General features: G+C 55.4%; 1 protein-coding gene across 1 annotated transcript in view; it reads left to right on the top strand.

Moving 5' to 3' along the window:
* Positions 1 to 73: 73 nt before the first annotated feature.
* Positions 74 to 18,327, top strand: part of LOC125448895 (pleckstrin homology domain-containing family G member 4B-like) — a 91,802-nt gene continuing 73,548 nt past the window's right edge. Inside the window, exons 1-4 of the mRNA XM_059641821.1 lie at positions 74 to 120; positions 1,052 to 1,190; positions 1,949 to 2,071; positions 6,285 to 6,467. Coding sequence (XP_059497804.1) covers positions 74 to 120; positions 1,052 to 1,190; positions 1,949 to 2,071; positions 6,285 to 6,467 — 492 coding nt within the window. The remainder of the gene's footprint in view (positions 121 to 1,051; positions 1,191 to 1,948; positions 2,072 to 6,284; positions 6,468 to 18,327) is intronic.

Below are 18,327 nucleotides of genomic sequence, written 5' to 3'. Positions count from 1 at the left end.
TTGGGGGCCTGTGGGCCGCGGAGTTGAGATCGGAACCGACAGGGCCGCTCTACCGAGAGCGGGCACAGGCTCGATGGACACGTGTATGGCTGCCTTTGAACTTCGACGCCCTGTGGGACCGTGGGGGCCACCTCCAGGGCCAGGCGCAACAGGGGTCCCACGCAGCAGCAGGAGGCCATTCAGCCTTTACTGTTCCCCTCCCCCCAGCTCCCCCGCCTTGTCCCCCGCGAGCCCTGAAAATTAATTTCCCTCTTTGAGGCAATTTATCCAAATTTCCGCCCTGCGGAGGGCTGTGGCATGGGCTCGATGGGCCGAATTGGCCGGCTTCCACGCCGGGCGGGGGAGGGTGTCTGTGGCTCTAACTCTCTCTCTCTCTCTCTCTCTCTCTCTATATCTCTCTGTCCGGTAACGAACCCGTTTCGTCTGACCCCAAGTCGAAGCAGTGCCTCCTAGATTCTCCCCAACCAGCCCCCACCCGACCCCAGCTCGCTGCGCCCACAAAATCTTTTCCCCATCACCTTCAATTCTCTGACCCGTTGTTTCGGCGGTTGAGGGGAGATCAGGGGGAAGTGGCGGCGTTGCACGAATGCCCCTGACCTCCTCGTCCAGCGTCTGGGATTCGAATGCCGCCCCCCGATTTCCCCCCACCCCACCCCCACCCCTCAGGAATTAAAACAAAACTGGGCGCAGTTGGCCGATGTAGAAGCCCATTTGGCTTCACCTGAGTTGGGGTAGCAGGGGGATGCGCGGTGCGGGGAATCTGCCGTCCCTGCTCCGTCTGGCCCACGCGTGACTCCAGACCCACGCCTGCGCGGCCGACCCTGGGCAGTAAAAGGCCGGGCGCGCCCTTCGAGCGAGCGAAGGCGAAACTTTCCCGCCTTCACTGTCCCCAACCCACCGCAGCCGTCCCCTGCTGCTCCTGATCACCGTGTTGCGTGTTCCCTCGGTGGGTGAGGGTGCGAAGCGAGGATTTTGGAGTTGCCGGGGTGGGGGTGGGGAGGTGCGGTGCGGGTTCGGCGAGGTCTGAGTGATCGCTGTCCTTCCCTGGCAGGCCTGACCTGGATGTGACGTGCGCCCTCTACAACCAGGTGGATGAGGAGCTGCACCGCCTGGTCCAGATTTCGAACCGCCGGCAAAAGGACCTGGAGAAGCTTTCCCACTTCTGGCGCTTCGAGGACCAGTATCGCCAGGTAACACCCCGGCCTCGAGTGGGGAGGCGGGGGTGGGGGAGAACACAGGCAGTGCCAGACCGTCGCAGGGTGTCAGGTGATGTGCGCAGGGCCGTCAGAACGCCCTGCAGATGTTTGGCCTGCCCTCCCTGCTGGGAAGGGTGTCGAACCTCGTGCCCCACCCCTTCTCCTTACTTAGTGACCTTCCTTTGAACCGAGAGCAGAGGTTGCCAGAGGGGTTCAGCAGGTCTGTGGAGAGAGAAAGATAAAGTAAAACCGGAACTAACGTTTCCTCTGAGGAAGGGCTGCCGAACCCGAAACATCGGGTCTGATCCCTCTTCGCGGATGCTGCCAGACCTGCTGAGCTTCTCTGGCGACTTCCCTCTCTGTTCATCGTCGGAAGTTGGTTATTTTTGGTTTTTTCACCCAGTGTGAGGTGGGGATTTTGTTTACGGGGGCACGCTGTGGCCCAGACCAGGTAAGGATGGCAGATTCCTTCCCTAAAGGACATTAGATGGGTTTTTTCCAACAGGCGACGATGGGTTCACAGTCATCAGTAGACTCTCAATACCACATGGTTACTGAATTCAAACTCCACCACCTGCTGTGGCGGGATTCGAACCCAGGCTCCCCAAAACATCGCCCGGCTCTCTGGATGCTGAGCCCAGCGATAACACCACTGGGCCGTCACCTCGGGGCGACCTTCCCTGCGTGAGTCAGTCGGCCCCACTGCTGCTTGTCTCCTGCCAACCGCCTGTACCCTTCTGGCCCTTCGGCAGGTGAGCGAGTGGCTCGGAGACGTGGGAGAGCCCTGGCTGGGCAAATGTGAGACGGTTGGCGACTCCCTCACGTCGCTCCAGAGGAAACACAGAGAGCTCCAGGACTTGAACCACGCGGCGCTGGTGAGTGAGTGAAACCTGGAGGGCGGGTGGGATGCTGGTGTGGGGGGCAGCGTCAGTGACAATATCTCACCAACCAACCCCCCAACCCCCCCTGACCCATTGACAGTCTTCCCAGTGCCAGTTGGATTAGAACTCCATCCGATCGCTAAGCCGAACCCACTGTGAGGTGTCACCACGTGTTCGATTGGCCGGGGTGGGGTGTGCAGGCAGAGATGGGCAGCTTTTATGTTGCCAGCAGCCCCTCCCCTGCCCAGTTGCCCCTGGTGGGCAAGGCCCAGTGCCAGCGAGGTTGGGTAAGCCTCGTTCCATCCACCCCGAGACTTCCCCACTCCCCACTGAGTGGGGAATGAGACCAGCTACGAACACAGCCCACCACCCTGCCCCGTGCTGCCACCCCCTCGAGCTGGAATCGATGGAGGGTACCAACCCCTGGCAGCGGAGAGGGTTGGGGCAATGACCCAGGGCAGGAGAGAGGGAGGGAGGGACACAATTTCCCATGGTTAAGCCACCCAAACACACATATCGCTAGGCACTATGGGTAATTCCCCACGGCTAACCCACCCGAACCCCCACATCCCTGTGCACTATGGGTAATTCCCCACGGCTAACCCACCCTAACCCCCACATCCCTGTGCACTATGGGTAATTCCCCACGGCTAACCCACCCTAACCTCCACATCCCTGTGCACTATGGGTAATTCCCCACGGCTAACCCACCCTAACCCACACATCCCTGTGCACTATGGGTAATTCCCCACGGCTAACCCACCCTAACCCGCACATCCCTGTGCACTATGGGTAATTCCCCACGGCTAACCCACCCTAACCCGCACATCCCTGTGCACTATGGGTAATTTCCCACGGCTAACCCACCCTAACCCCCACATCCCTGGGCACTATGGGTAATACCCCACGGCTAACCCACCCTAACCCCCACATCCCTGTGCACTATGGGTAATTCCCCACGGCTAACCCACCCTAACCCCCACGTCCCTGTGCACTATGGGTAATTCCCCACGGCTAACCCACCCTAATCCACACATCCCTGTGCACTATGGGTAATTTCCCCACGGCTAACCCACCCTAACCCCCACATCCCTGTGCACTATGGGTAATTCCCCACGGCTAACCCACCCTATCCCGCACATCCCTGTGCACTATGGGTAATTCCCCACGGCTAACCCACCCTAACCCGCACATCCCTGTGCACTATGGGTAATTCCCCATGGCTAACCCACCCTAACCCCCACATCCCTGTGCACTATGGGTAATTCCCCACAGCTAACCCACCCTAATCCACACATCCCTGGGCACTATGGGTAATTCCCCATGGCTAACGCACCCTAACCCGCACATCCCTGTGCACTATGGGTAATTTCCCCATGGCTAACCCACCCTAACCCGCACATCCCTGTGCACTATGGGTAATTTCCCACGGCTAACCCACCCTAATCCACACATCCCTGGGCACTATGGGTAATTCCCCATGGCTAACCCACCCTAACCCGCACATCCCTGTGCACTATGGGTAATTTCCCCATGGCTAACCCACCCTAACCCGCACATCCCTGTGCACTATGGGTAATTCCCCACGGCTAACCCACCCTAATCCACACATCCCTGTGCACTATGGGTAATTCCCCACGGCTAACCCACCCTAACCCCCACATCCCTGGGCACTATGGGTAATACCCCACGGCTAACCCACCCTAACCCCCACATCCCTGTGCACTATGGGTAATTCCCCACGGCTAACCCACCCTAACCCCCACGTCCCTGTGCACTATGGGTAATTCCCCACGGCTAACCCACCCTAACCCGCACATCCCTGTGCACTATGGGTAATTTCCCACGGCTAACCCACCCTAATCCACACATCCCTGGGCACTATGGGTAATTCCCCATGGCTAACCCACCCTAACCCGCACATCCCTGTGCACTATGGGTAATTTCCCCATGGCTAACCCACCCTAACCCGCACATCCCTGTGCACTATGGGTAATTTCCCACGGCTAACCCACCCTAACCCGCACATACCTGTGCACTATGGGTAATTCCCCATGGCTAACCCACCCTAACACACACATCCCTGGGCACTATGGGTAATTCCCCATGGCTAACCCACCCTAACCCGCACATCCCTGTGCACTATGGGTAATTTCCCACGGCTAACCCACCCTAACCCGCACATCCCTGTGCACTATGGGTAATTTCCCACGGCTAACCCACCCTAACCCGCACATCCCTGTGCACTATGGGTAATTTCCCACGGCTAACCCACCCTAACCCGCACATCCCTGGGCACTATGGGTAATTCCCCACGGCTAACCCACACTAACCCGCACATCCCTGTGCACTATGGGTAATTCCCCACGGCTAACCCACCCTAACCCGCACATCCCTGTGCACTATGGGTAATTCCCCACGGCTAACCCGCACATCCCTGTGCACTATGGGTAATTCCCCACGGCTAACCCGCACATCCCTGGGCACTATGGGTAATTTCTCACGGCTAACCCCACCCTAACCCGCACATCCCTGGGCACTCTGGGTAATTTAGCACAGCCAATCCACCTTAACCTGCAAATCTTGGCACTGTGGGAGGAAACCGGAGCCCCCAGAGGAAACCCCACACGGACAGTTGCCCGAGAGTGGTATCGAACTTGGGTCCCTGGTGCCGTGAGGCAACAGCGCTAACCCGCTGAGCCGCCGCGCCGCCCCACCGAGTCCATTTCCACCAGGACGCCCCAGCTCTGGCTGCCCCCATCCTCCTTTTCCAAAATGCTTCGCGGCCTCTCCCTCCCCCGACCTACTGGCTGAGTGTCCCAACTTCCAGAAACAGGGCTCGGTGTCAGATTTGGTCAGGGAACCGCGCAACAAGGCGTGGTGGGGGAGGGCAGGGTGTTAAGTCCAGCCCGAAGGCGACGCACAGATTGAATCACAGACTGAACTTGGCGGTTGTGGGGGGTTTGTGGAGGTCTGCTGTCCAACCCACTGCATCGCTGAGCCGTTCCTCCGATTCCGCTTCTCCATCCCTCCCCCTCGGTACAGATCCAATTCCCGTTCGAGTGACTGGCTGCACACAGCAGCACCACCTCCCACCGATAGACAACAGACAGGTGCTGGAGTAGGCAATTCGGCCCTTCGAGCCTGCACCACCATTCATTATGATCATGGCTGATCATCCACCATCCTGTTCCTGCCTTATCCCCATAACCCTTGATTCCACTATCTTTAAGAGGTCTGTCTATCTCTTTCTTGAAACTATCCAGAGAGTTGGCCTCCACTGCCTTCTGGGGCAGAGCATTCCATTCATCCACCACTCTCTGGGTGAAGGAGTTTTTCCTCAACTCTGTTCTAAATGGCCTACCCCTTATTTTTAAACTGTGTCCCCTGGTCCTGGACTCACCCATCAGCGGGAACATGCTTCCTGCCTCCAGAGTGTCCAATCCTTTCATTACCTTTCAGTCGCAAACCTCACACACTTGCCGCGCAAACGCAGCGTCGCAGTTTTCGAAGCACAGTCACGCGTGTTACCTGTGTCCGCAGCGAAAGCGCAGCTCTGGTTTGAGAAACAAGAAAGCAGTTTAGCCCCCCGCTCCCCGTTCGTTGACGCAAACACCCAGCTCGAAGCACTCGGGCAGAGCATCTCTCTGGGACGGGCATCTCCATCCGCCCAGCAGAAGCGCCAGTCGCTGTTTAAGACCAGGAGCAGAAATTAGGCCATTCGGCCCATTGAGGCTGCTCAGCCGTTCAGTCACGGCTGATAAGTTCCTCAACCCCATTCTCCTGCTTTCCCCCAGTAATTCTTGATAATCAGGAACCTACCTACCTCAGCCTGAAACGCACTGAACGACTCGGCCTCCTTCCGTGGCAGGGAATTCCGTAGATTTCTGGGCTGAAGACGTTTCTCCAATTCTCCGCTCTTGTCTTTACTCTGAGGCTGTGACCTCGGGTCCTAGTCTCTCCTAGCACCTTCCCACCATCTGGTCTGTCCAGGCCTTTCAGCGTCCTGGAAGTTTCAATTAGATTCCACCCCTTCATCCTTCGAACCTCCTTTCCCGCTGTCACAGGACGGGGTGGGCACACACGCACTGACCGCGGATCTCCGTCTTTCCGAGGCGCAGCTTCAGCGACCTGAAGTTAAACTTTATCTCTTTTTCCCCATCCCCTCCCCACTCGGCCTTGGCGGCCCCCTCGCCGAACCCACCAGGGATACTGCCAGAGGGCGGAGGCGCTCCTCGGGGATGTGGTGCACTGGGAGTCAGGCGCATCCCCACAGCTGCAGTCTTTTGCTGACAAACTGCACAGCTACAGGAACCAGCTGGCAGACTTCACGCGGAGAGCAGAGCAATGCCGGCTGTCCATCGACAGGGCGATCAGGCAGCAGAACGCAGTAAGGATCCAGCTCGCGGAATGTTCAAATGGGTCACTGAGTGACAGTGTGAGGGAGAGCGATTAACATCAGTACAGATACAGTCAGTAACACAGGGCGCTGGGGGGGAGAGGGGTTACTGAGTGACAGTGTGAGGGAGAGGGATTAACATCAGTACAGATACAGTCAGTAACACAGGGCGCTGGGGGGGAGAGGGGTTACTGAGTGACAGTGTGAGGGAGAGGGATTAACATCAGTACAGATACAGTCAGTAACACAGGGCGCTGGGGGGGAGAGGGGTTACTGAGTGACAGTGTGAGGGAGAGGGATTAACATCAGTACAGATACAGTCAGTAACACAGGGCGCTGGGAGGGGAGAGGGGTTACTGAGTGACAGTGTGAGGGAGAGGGATTCACATCAGTACAGATACAGTCAGTAACACAGGGCTCTGGGGGGGAGAGGGGTTACTGAGTGACGGTGTGAGGGAGAGGGATTAACATCAGTACAGATACAGTCAGTAACACAGGGCGCTGGGTGAGAGGTGTTACTGAGTGACAGTGTGAGGGAGAGGGATTAACATCAGTACAGATACAGTCAGTAACACAGGGTGCTGTGGGGGAGAGGGGTTACTGAGTGACAGTGTGAGGGAGAGGGATTAACATCAGTACAGATACAGTCAGTAACGCAGGGCGCTGGGGGGAGAGGGGTTACTGAGTGACAGTGAGAGGGAGAGGGATTAACATCAGTACAGATACAGTCAGTAACACAGGGCGCTGGGGGGGAGAGGGGTTACTGAGTGACAGTGTGAGGGAGAGGGATTAACATCAGTACAGATACAGTCAGTAACACAGGGCGCTGGGGGGGAGAGGGGTTACTGAGTGACAGTGTGAGGGAGAGGGATTAACATCAGTACAGATACAGTCAGTAACACAGGGCGCTGGAGGGGAGAGGGGTTACTGAGTGACAGTGTGAGGGAGAGGGATTAACATCAGTACAGATACAGTCAGTAACGCAGGGCGCTGGAGGGGAGAGGGGTTACTGAGTGACAGTGTGAGGGAGAGGGATTAACATCAGTACAGATACAGTCAGTAACACAGGACGCTGGGGGGGAGAGGGGTTACTGAGTGACAGTGTGAGGGAGAGGGATTAACATCAGTACAGATACAGTCAGTAACACAGGGCGCTGGGGGGAGAGGGGTTACTGAGTGACAGTGTGAGGGAGAGGGATTAACATCAGTACAGATACAGTCAGTAACGCAGGGCGCTGGAGGGGAGAGGGGTTACTGAGTGACAGTGTGAGGGAGAGGGATTAACATCAGTACAGATACAGTCAGTAACACAGGGCGCTGGGGGGAGAGGGGTTACTGAGTGACAGTGTGAGGGAGAGGGATTAACATCAGTACAGATACAGTCAGTAACACAGGGCGCTGGGGGGGAGAGGGGTTACTGAGTGACAGTGTGAGGGAGAGGGATTAACATCAGTACAGATACAGTCAGTAACACAGGGCGCTGGGGGGAGAGGGGTTACTGAGTGACAGTGTGAGGGAGAGGGATTAACATCAGTACAGATACAGTCAGTAACACAGGGCGCTGGGGGGGAGAGGGGTTACTGAGTGACGGTGTGAGGGAGAGGGATTAACATCAGTACAGATACAGTCAGTAACACAGGGCGCTGGGGGGGAGAGGGGTTACTGAGTGACAGAGTGAGGGAGAGGGATTAACATCAGTACAGATACAGTCAGTAACGCAGGGCGCTGGGGGGGAGAGGGGTTACTGAGTGACAGTGTGAGGGAGAGGGATTAACATCAGTACAGATACAGTCAGTAACGCAGGGCGCTGGAGGGGAGAGGGGTTACTGAGTGACAGTGTGAAGGAGAGGGATTAACATCAGTACAGATAGAGTCAGTAACACAGGGCGCTGGGGGGGAGAGGGGTTACTGAGAGACAGTGTGAGGGAGAGGGATTAACATCAGTACAGATACAGTCAGTAACACAGGGCGCTGGGGGGGAGAGGGGTTACTGAGTGACAGTGTGAGGGAGAGGGATTAACATCAGTACAGATACAGTCAGTAACACAGGGCGCTGGGGGGGAGAGGTGTTACTGAGTGACAGTGTGAGGGAGAGGGATTAACATCAGTACAGATACAGTCAGTAACACAGGGCGCTGGGGGGGAGAGGGGTTACTGAGTGACAGTGTGAGGGAGAGGGATTAACATCAGTACAGATACAGTCAGTAACACAGGGCGCTGGGGGGAGAGGTGTTACTGAGTGACAGTGTGAGGGAGAGGGATTAACATCAGTACAGATACAGTCAGTAACACAGGGCGCTGGGGGGGAGAGGGGTTACTGAGTGACAGTGTGAGGGAGAGGGATTAACATCAGTACAGATACAGTCAGTAACACAGGGCGCTGGGGGGAGAGGGGTTACTGAGTGACAGTGTGAGGGAGAGGGATTAACATCAGTACAGATACAGTCAGTAACACAGGGCGCTGGGGGGGAGAGGGGTTACTGAGTGACAGTGTGAGGGAGAGGGATTAACATCAGTACAGATACAGTCAGTAACACAGGGCGCTGGGGGGGAGAGGGGTTACTGAGTGACAGTGTGAGGGAGAGGGATTAACATCAGTACAGATACAGTCAGTAACACAGGGCGCTGGGGGGGAGAGGGGTTACTGAGTGACAGTGTGAGGGAGAGGGATTCACATCAGTACAGATACAGTCAGTAACACAGGGCGCTGGGGGGGAGAGGGGTTACTGAGTGACAGTGTGAGGGAGAGGGATTAACATCAGTACAGATACAGTCAGTAACACAGGGCGCTGGGGGGGAGAGGGGTTACTGAGTGACAGTGTGAGGGAGAGGGATTAACATCAGTACAGATACAGTCAGTAACACAGGGCGCTGGGCGGGAGAGGGGTTACTGAGTGACAGTGTGAGGGAGAGGGATTAACATCAGTACAGATACAGTCAGTAACACAGGGCGCTGGGGGGAGAGGGGTTACTGAGTGACAGTGTGAGGGAGAGGGATTAACATCAGTACAGATACAGTCAGTAACACAGGGCGCTGGGGGGGAGAGGGGTTACTGAGTGACAGTGTGAGGGAGAGGGATTAACATCAGTACAGATAGAGTCAGTAACACAGGGCGCTGGGGGGGGAGAGGGGTTACTGAGTGACAGTGTGAGGGAGAGGGATTAACATCAGTACAGATACAGTCAGTAACGCAGGGCGCTGGAGGGGAGAGGGGTTACTGAGTGACGGTGTGAGGGAGAGGGATTAACATCAGTACAGATACAGTCAGTAACGCAGGGCGCTGGGGGGGAGAGGGGTTACTGAGTGACAGTGTGAGGGAGAGGGATTAACATCAGTACAGATACAGTCAGTAACACAGGGCGCTGGGGGGGAGAGGGGTTACTGAGTGACAGTGTGAGGGAGAGGGATTAACATCAGTACAGATACAGTCAGTAACGCAGGGCGCTGGAGGGGAGAGGGGTTACTGAGTGACGGTGTGAGGGAGAGGGATTAACATCAGTACAGATACAGTCAGTAACGCAGGGCCCTGGGGGGGAGAGGGGTTACTGAGTGACAGTGTGAGGGAGAGGGATTCACATCAGTACAGATACAGTCAGTAACGCAGGGCGCTGGGGAGGAGAGGGGTTACTGAGTGACAGTGTGAGGGAGAGGGATTAACATCAGTACAGATACAGTCAGTAACACAGGGCGCTGGGGGGGAGAGGGGTTACTGAGTGACAGTGTGAGGGAGAGGGATTAACATCAGTACAGATACAGTCAGTAACACAGGGCGCTGGGGGGGAGAGGGGTTACTGAGTGACAGTGTGAGGGAGAGGGATTAACATCAGTACAGATACAGTCAGTAACACAGGGCGCTGAGGGGGAGAGGGGTTACTGAGTGACGGTGTGAGGGAGAGGGATTAACATCAGTACAGATACAGTCAGTAACACAGGGCGCTGGGGGGAGAGGGGTTACTGAGTGACAGTGTGAGGGAGAGGGATTAACATCAGTACAGATACAGTCAGTAACACAGGGCGCTGGGGGGGAGAGGGGTTACTGAGTGACAGTGTGAGGGAGAGGGATTAACATCAGTACAGATACAGTCAGTAACACAGGGCGCTGGGGGGGAGAGGGGTTACTGAGTGACAGTGTGAGGGAGAGGGATTAACATCAGTACAGATACAGTCAGTAACACAGGGCGCTGGGGGGGAGAGGGGTTACTGAGTGACGGTGTGAGGGAGAGGGATTAACATCAGTACAGATACAGTCAGTAACACAGGGCGCTGGAGGGGAGAGGGGTTACTGAGTGACAGTGTGAGGGAGAGGGATTCACATCAGTACAGATACAGTCAGTAACACAGGGCGCTGGAGGGGAGAGGGGTTACTGAGTGACAGTGTGAGGGAGAGGGATTCACATCAGTACAGATACAGTCAGTAACACAGGGCGCTGGGGGGGAGAGGGGTTACTGAGTGACAGTGTGAGGGAGAGGGATTAACATCAGTACAGATACAGTCAGTAACACAGGGCGCTGGGGGGGAGAGGGGTTACTGAGTGACAGTGTGAGGGAGAGGGATTAACATCAGTACAGATACAGTCAGTAACACAGGGCGCTGGGGGGGAGAGGGGTTACTGAGTGACAGTGTGAGGGAGAGGGATTCACATCAGTACAGATACAGTCAGTAACACAGGGCGCTGGGGGGGAGAGGGGTTACTGAGTGACAGTGTGAGGGAGAGGGATTAACATCAGTACAGATACAGTCAGTAACACAGGGCGCTGGGGGGGAGAGGTGTTACTGAGTGACAGTGTGAGGGAGAGGGATTAACATCAGTACAGATACAGTCAGTAACACAGGGCGCTGGGGGGGAGAGGGGTTACTGAGTGACAGTGTGAGGGAGAGGGATTAACATCAGTACAGATACAGTCAGTAACACAGGGCGCTGGGGGGAGAGGTGTTACTGAGTGACAGTGTGAGGGAGAGGGATTAACATCAGTACAGATACAGTCAGTAACACAGGGCGCTGGGGGGGAGAGGGGTTACTGAGTGACAGTGTGAGGGAGAGGGATTAACATCAGTACAGATACAGTCAGTAACACAGGGCGCTGGGGGGAGAGGGGTTACTGAGTGACAGTGTGAGGGAGAGGGATTAACATCAGTACAGATACAGTCAGTAACACAGGGCGCTGGGGGGGAGAGGGGTTACTGAGTGACAGTGTGAGGGAGAGGGATTAACATCAGTACAGATACAGTCAGTAACACAGGGCGCTGGGGGGGAGAGGGGTTACTGAGTGACAGTGTGAGGGAGAGGGATTAACATCAGTACAGATACAGTCAGTAACACAGGGCGCTGGGGGGGAGAGGGGTTACTGAGTGACAGTGTGAGGGAGAGGGATTCACATCAGTACAGATACAGTCAGTAACACAGGGCGCTGGGGGGGAGAGGGGTTACTGAGTGACAGTGTGAGGGAGAGGGATTAACATCAGTACAGATACAGTCAGTAACACAGGGCGCTGGGGGGGAGAGGGGTTACTGAGTGACAGTGTGAGGGAGAGGGATTAACATCAGTACAGATACAGTCAGTAACACAGGGCGCTGGGCGGGAGAGGGGTTACTGAGTGACAGTGTGAGGGAGAGGGATTAACATCAGTACAGATACAGTCAGTAACACAGGGCGCTGGGGGGAGAGGGGTTACTGAGTGACAGTGTGAGGGAGAGGGATTAACATCAGTACAGATACAGTCAGTAACACAGGGCGCTGGGGGGGAGAGGGGTTACTGAGTGACAGTGTGAGGGAGAGGGATTAACATCAGTACAGATAGAGTCAGTAACACAGGGCGCTGGGGGGGGAGAGGGGTTACTGAGTGACAGTGTGAGGGAGAGGGATTAACATCAGTACAGATACAGTCAGTAACGCAGGGCGCTGGAGGGGAGAGGGGTTACTGAGTGACGGTGTGAGGGAGAGGGATTAACATCAGTACAGATACAGTCAGTAACGCAGGGCGCTGGGGGGGAGAGGGGTTACTGAGTGACAGTGTGAGGGAGAGGGATTAACATCAGTACAGATACAGTCAGTAACACAGGGCGCTGGGGGGGAGAGGGGTTACTGAGTGACAGTGTGAGGGAGAGGGATTAACATCAGTACAGATACAGTCAGTAACGCAGGGCGCTGGAGGGGAGAGGGGTTACTGAGTGACGGTGTGAGGGAGAGGGATTAACATCAGTACAGATACAGTCAGTAACGCAGGGCCCTGGGGGGGAGAGGGGTTACTGAGTGACAGTGTGAGGGAGAGGGATTCACATCAGTACAGATACAGTCAGTAACGCAGGGCGCTGGGGAGGAGAGGGGTTACTGAGTGACAGTGTGAGGGAGAGGGATTAACATCAGTACAGATACAGTCAGTAACACAGGGCGCTGGGGGGGAGAGGGGTTACTGAGTGACAGTGTGAGGGAGAGGGATTAACATCAGTACAGATACAGTCAGTAACACAGGGCGCTGGGGGGGAGAGGGGTTACTGAGTGACAGTGTGAGGGAGAGGGATTCACATCAGTACAGATACAGTCAGTAACACAGGGCGCTGGGGGGGAAGAGGGGTTACTGAGTGACAGTGTGAGGGAGAGGGATTAACATCAGTACAGATACAGTCAGTAACACAGGGCGCTGGGGGGGAGAGGGGTTACTGAGTGACAGTGTGAGGGAGAGGGATTCACATCAGTACAGATACAGTCAGTAACACAGGGCGCTGGGGGGGAGAGGGGTTACTGAGTGACAGTGTGAGGGAGAGGGATTAACATCAGTACAGATACAGTCAGTAACACAGGGCGCTGGGGGGGAGAGGGGTTACTGAGTGACAGTGTGAGGGAGAGGGATTAACATCAGTACAGACACAGTCAGTAACACAGGACGCTGGAGGGGAGAGGGGTTACTGAGTGACAGTGTGAGGGAGAGGGATTAAAATCAGTACAGATACAGTCAGTAACACAGGGCGCTGGGGGGAGAGGGGTTACTGAGTGACAGTGTGAGGGAGAGGGATTAACATCAGTACAGATACAGTCAGTAACACAGGGCGCTGGGGGGGAGAGGGGTTACTGAGTGACAGTGTGAGGGAGAGGGATTCACATCAGTACAGATAGAGTCAGTAACACAGGGCGCTGGGGGGGAGAGGGGTTACTGACTGACAGTGTGAGGGAGAGGGATTAACATCAGTACAGATACAGTCAGTAACACAGGGCGCTGGGGGGGAGAGGGGTTACTGAGTGACAGTGTGAGGGAGAGGGATTAACATCAGTACAGATACAGTCAGTAACACAGGGCGCTGGGGGGGAGAGGGGTTACTGAGTGACAGTGTGAGGGAGAGGGATTCACATCAGTACAGATACAGTCAGTAACACAGGGCGCTGGGGGGGAGAGGGGTTACTGAGTGACAGTGTGAGGGAGAGGGATTAACATCAGTACAGATACAGTCAGTAACACAGGGCGCTGGGGGGGAGAGGGGTTACTGAGTGACAGTGTGAGGGAGAGGGATTAACATCAGTACAGATACAGTCAGTAACACAGGGCGCTGGGGGGGAGAGGGGTTACTGAGTGACAGTGTGAGGGAGAGGGATTAACATCAGTACAGATACAGTCAGTAACACAGGGCGCTGGGGGGGGAGAGGGGTTACTGAGTGACAGTGTGAGGGAGAGGGATTAACATCAGTACAGATACAGTCAGTAACGCAGGGCGCTGGAGGGGAGAGGGGTTACTGAGTGACGGTGTGAGGGAGAGGGATTAACATCAGTACAGATACAGTCAGTAACGCAGGGCGCTGGGGGGGAGAGGGGTTACTGAGTGACAGTGTGAGGGAGAGGGATTAACATCAGTACAGATACAGTCAGTAACACAGGGCGCTGGGGGGGAGAGGGGTTACTGAGTGACAGTGTGAGGGAGAGGGATTAACATCAGTACAGATACAGTCAGTAACGCAGGGCGCTGGAGGGGAGAGGGGTTACTGAGTGACGGTGTGAGGGAGAGGGATTAACATCAGTACAGATACAGTCAGTAACGCAGGGCCCTGGGGGGGAGAGGGGTTACTGAGTGACAGTGTGAGGGAGAGGGATTCACATCAGTACAGATACAGTCAGTAACGCAGGGCGCTGGGGAGGAGAGGGGTTACTGAGTGACAGTGTGAGGGAGAGGGATTAACATCAGTACAGATACAGTCAGTAACACAGGGCGCTGGGGGGGAGAGGGGTTACTGAGTGACAGTGTGAGGGAGAGGGATTAACATCAGTACAGATACAGTCAGTAACACAGGGCGCTGGGGGGGAGAGGGGTTACTGAGTGACAGTGTGAGGGAGAGGGATTCACATCAGTACAGATACAGTCAGTAACACAGGGCGCTGGGGGGGAAGAGGGGTTACTGAGTGACAGTGTGAGGGAGAGGGATTAACATCAGTACAGATACAGTCAGTAACACAGGGCGCTGGGGGGGAGAGGGGTTACTGAGTGACAGTGTGAGGGAGAGGGATTCACATCAGTACAGATACAGTCAGTAACACAGGGCGCTGGGGGGGAGAGGGGTTACTGAGTGACAGTGTGAGGGAGAGGGATTAACATCAGTACAGATACAGTCAGTAACACAGGGCGCTGGGGGGGAGAGGGGTTACTGAGTGACAGTGTGAGGGAGAGGGATTAACATCAGTACAGACACAGTCAGTAACACAGGACGCTGGAGGGGAGAGGGGTTACTGAGTGACAGTGTGAGGGAGAGGGATTAAAATCAGTACAGATACAGTCAGTAACACAGGGCGCTGGGGGGAGAGGGGTTACTGAGTGACAGTGTGAGGGAGAGGGATTAACATCAGTACAGATACAGTCAGTAACACAGGGCGCTGGGGGGGAGAGGGGTTACTGAGTGACAGTGTGAGGGAGAGGGATTCACATCAGTCAGATACAGTCAGTAACACAGGGCGCTGGGGGGAGAGGGGTTACTGAGTGACAGTGTGAGGGAGAGGGATTCACATCAGTACAGATACAGTCAGTAACACAGGGCGCTGGGGGGGAGAGGGGTTACTGAGTGACAGTGTGAGGGAGAGGGATTCACATCAGTACAGATACAGTCAGTAACACAGGGCGCTGGGGGGGAGAGGGGTTACTGAGTGACAGTGAGAGGGAGAGGGATTAACATCAGTACAGATACAGTCAGTAACACAGGGCGCTGGGGGGAGAGGGGTTACTGAGTGACAGTGTGAGGGAGAGGGATTAACATCAGTACAGATACAGTCAGTAACACAGGGCGCTGGGGGGGAAGAGGGGTTACTGAGTGACAGTGTGAGGGAGAGGGATTAACATCAGTACAGATACAGTCAGTAACACAGGGCGCTGGGGGGGAGAGGGGTTACTGAGTGACAGTGTGAGGGAGAGGGATTCACATCAGTACAGATACAGTCAGTAACACAGGGCGCTGGGGGGGAGAGGGGTTACTGAGTGACAGTGTGAGGGAGAGGGATTAACATCAGTACAGATACAGTCAGTAACACAGGGCGCTGGGGGGGAGAGGGGTTACTGAGTGACAGTGTGAGGGAGAGGGATTAACATCAGTACAGACACAGTCAGTAACACAGGACGCTGGAGGGGAGAGGGGTTACTGAGTGACAGTGTGAGGGAGAGGGATTAAAATCAGTACAGATACAGTCAGTAACACAGGGCGCTGGGGGGAGAGGGGTTACTGAGTGACAGTGTGAGGGAGAGGGATTAACATCAGTACAGATACAGTCAGTAACACAGGGCGCTGGGGGGGAGAGGGGTTACTGAGTGACAGTGTGAGGGAGAGGGATTCACATCAGTCAGATACAGTCAGTAACACAGGGCGCTGGGGGGGAGAGGGGTTACTGAGTGACAGTGTGAGGGAGAGGGATTAACATCAGTACAGATACAGTCAGTAACACAGGGCGCTGGGGGGGAGAGGGGTTACTGAGTGACAGTGTGAGGGAGAGGGATTAACATCAGTACAGATACAGTCAGTAACACAGGGCGCTGGGGGGAGAGGGGTTACTGAGTGACAGTGTGAGGGAGAGGGATTCACATCAGTACAGATACAGTCAGTAACACAGGGCGCTGGGGGGGAGAGGGGTTACTGAGTGACAGTGTGAGGGAGAGGGATTCACATCAGTACAGATACAGTCAGTAACACAGGGCGCTGGGGGGGAGAGGGGTTACTGAGTGACAGTGTGAGGGAGAGGGATTCACATCAGTACAGATACAGTCAGTAACACAGGGCGCTGGGAGGGAGAGGGGTTACTGAGTGACAGTGTGAGGGAGAGGGATTCACATCAGTACAGATACAGTCAGTAACACAGGGCGCTGGGGGGGAGAGGGGTTACTGAGTGACAGTGTGAGGGAGAGGGATTAACATCAGTACAGATACAGTCAGTAACACAGGGCGCTGGGGGGGAGAGGGGTTACTGAGTGACAGTGTGAGGGAGAGGGATTAACATCAGTACAGATACAGTCAGTAACACAGGGCGCTGGGAGGGAGAGGGGTTACTGAGTGACAGTGTGAGGGAGAGGGATTAACATCAGTACAGATACAGTCAGTAACACAGGGCGCTGGGGGGGAGAGGGGTTACTGAGTGACAGTGTGAGGGAGAGGGATTAACATCAGTACAGATACAGTCAGTAACACAGGGCTCTGGGGGGGAGAGGGGTTACTGAGTGACAGTGTGACGGAGAGGGATTAACATCAGTACAGATACAGTAAGTAACAGAGGGCGCGGGGGGGGAGAGGGGTTACTGAGTGACAGTGTGAGGGAGAGGGATTCACATCAGTACAGATACAGTCAGTAACACAGGGCGCTGGGGGGGAGAGGGGTTACTGAGTGACGGTGTGAGGGAGAGGGATTCACATCAGTGCTCTCAGAATCTCATAACCCTTGTCCCCCAGTGATGAGAATTGCTGGCACAGTAATTGACGAGGGAAGTGGAGTTATGGAGTTGTGCACGGCTTATACATGGTGGGATCCCTGCGTCCGTATTCCCTGTCTTTTCCGTCCCCTTCCCGAAAACGGGTGTGACTTCCAATAGAAGGAGCGCAGTGGGTTGGGCGAGGTGACGGGTGGATTCACTCCATGGACAGAGGGGACGGCCGGGCTGTCCTGCCGCGAAAGATTGGTTTGACTTGGCCAGTGTTCGCTCACGTTTCGAAAGCCGAGGGATGTGATTGCAATGTGTCCGATTCGAGCTGGGCTGGCGAGAGGAGATGCAGCGACGGCGTCCCTCCCTGAGATGGGGACACAGCCTCGGGACATGGGGCAGACCGTGTCGTGCTGTGATGAGGGAACATTTGTTTCTGCGGAGTTGTTTGATTGTGACGACAGTTCGGACAGAGACAGATCTATGTTTAGATTTGAAAGGTGCCGACAGGCAGTGGGAAGGAACTATCGGGGGCTGGAGGGCATCGTCGGTTGGACTTTAGTTCTGCAAGTATCTGTTTGATGCGTTTGTGTTTGATTTCGACACGATGCCGCTGCGTGGGCCGCTTCACTGTCGTTTACTTTGGGAGTCCCTGAGACAGCAGGTCGGGGTTTATTTTGTTCCTTTCTAACCCCGTGCTGTCCCTGGGAGTGTTTGCGGGTGGAGGACAGTGTAGAGGGAGCTTTACTCTGTCTCTAACCCCGTGCTGTCCCTTGGAGTGTTTGATTGGGGGGGACAGTGTAGAGGGAGCTTTACCCTGTCTCTAACCCTGTGCTGTCCCTGGGAGTGTTTGATTGGGGGGGACAGTGTAGAGGGAGCTTTACTCTGTCTCTAACCCTGTGCTGTCCCTTGGAGTGTTAGATGGAGGGGGGAGAGTGTAGAGGAAGCTTTACCCTGTCTGTAACCCAGTGCTGTC

This window comes from Stegostoma tigrinum, chromosome 43, assembly GCF_030684315.1.
Source record: "Stegostoma tigrinum isolate sSteTig4 chromosome 43, sSteTig4.hap1, whole genome shotgun sequence".
Taxonomy (NCBI): Eukaryota; Metazoa; Chordata; class Chondrichthyes; order Orectolobiformes; family Stegostomatidae; genus Stegostoma; species Stegostoma tigrinum.
This window is presented reverse-complemented; position numbering and strand designations above follow the sequence as displayed.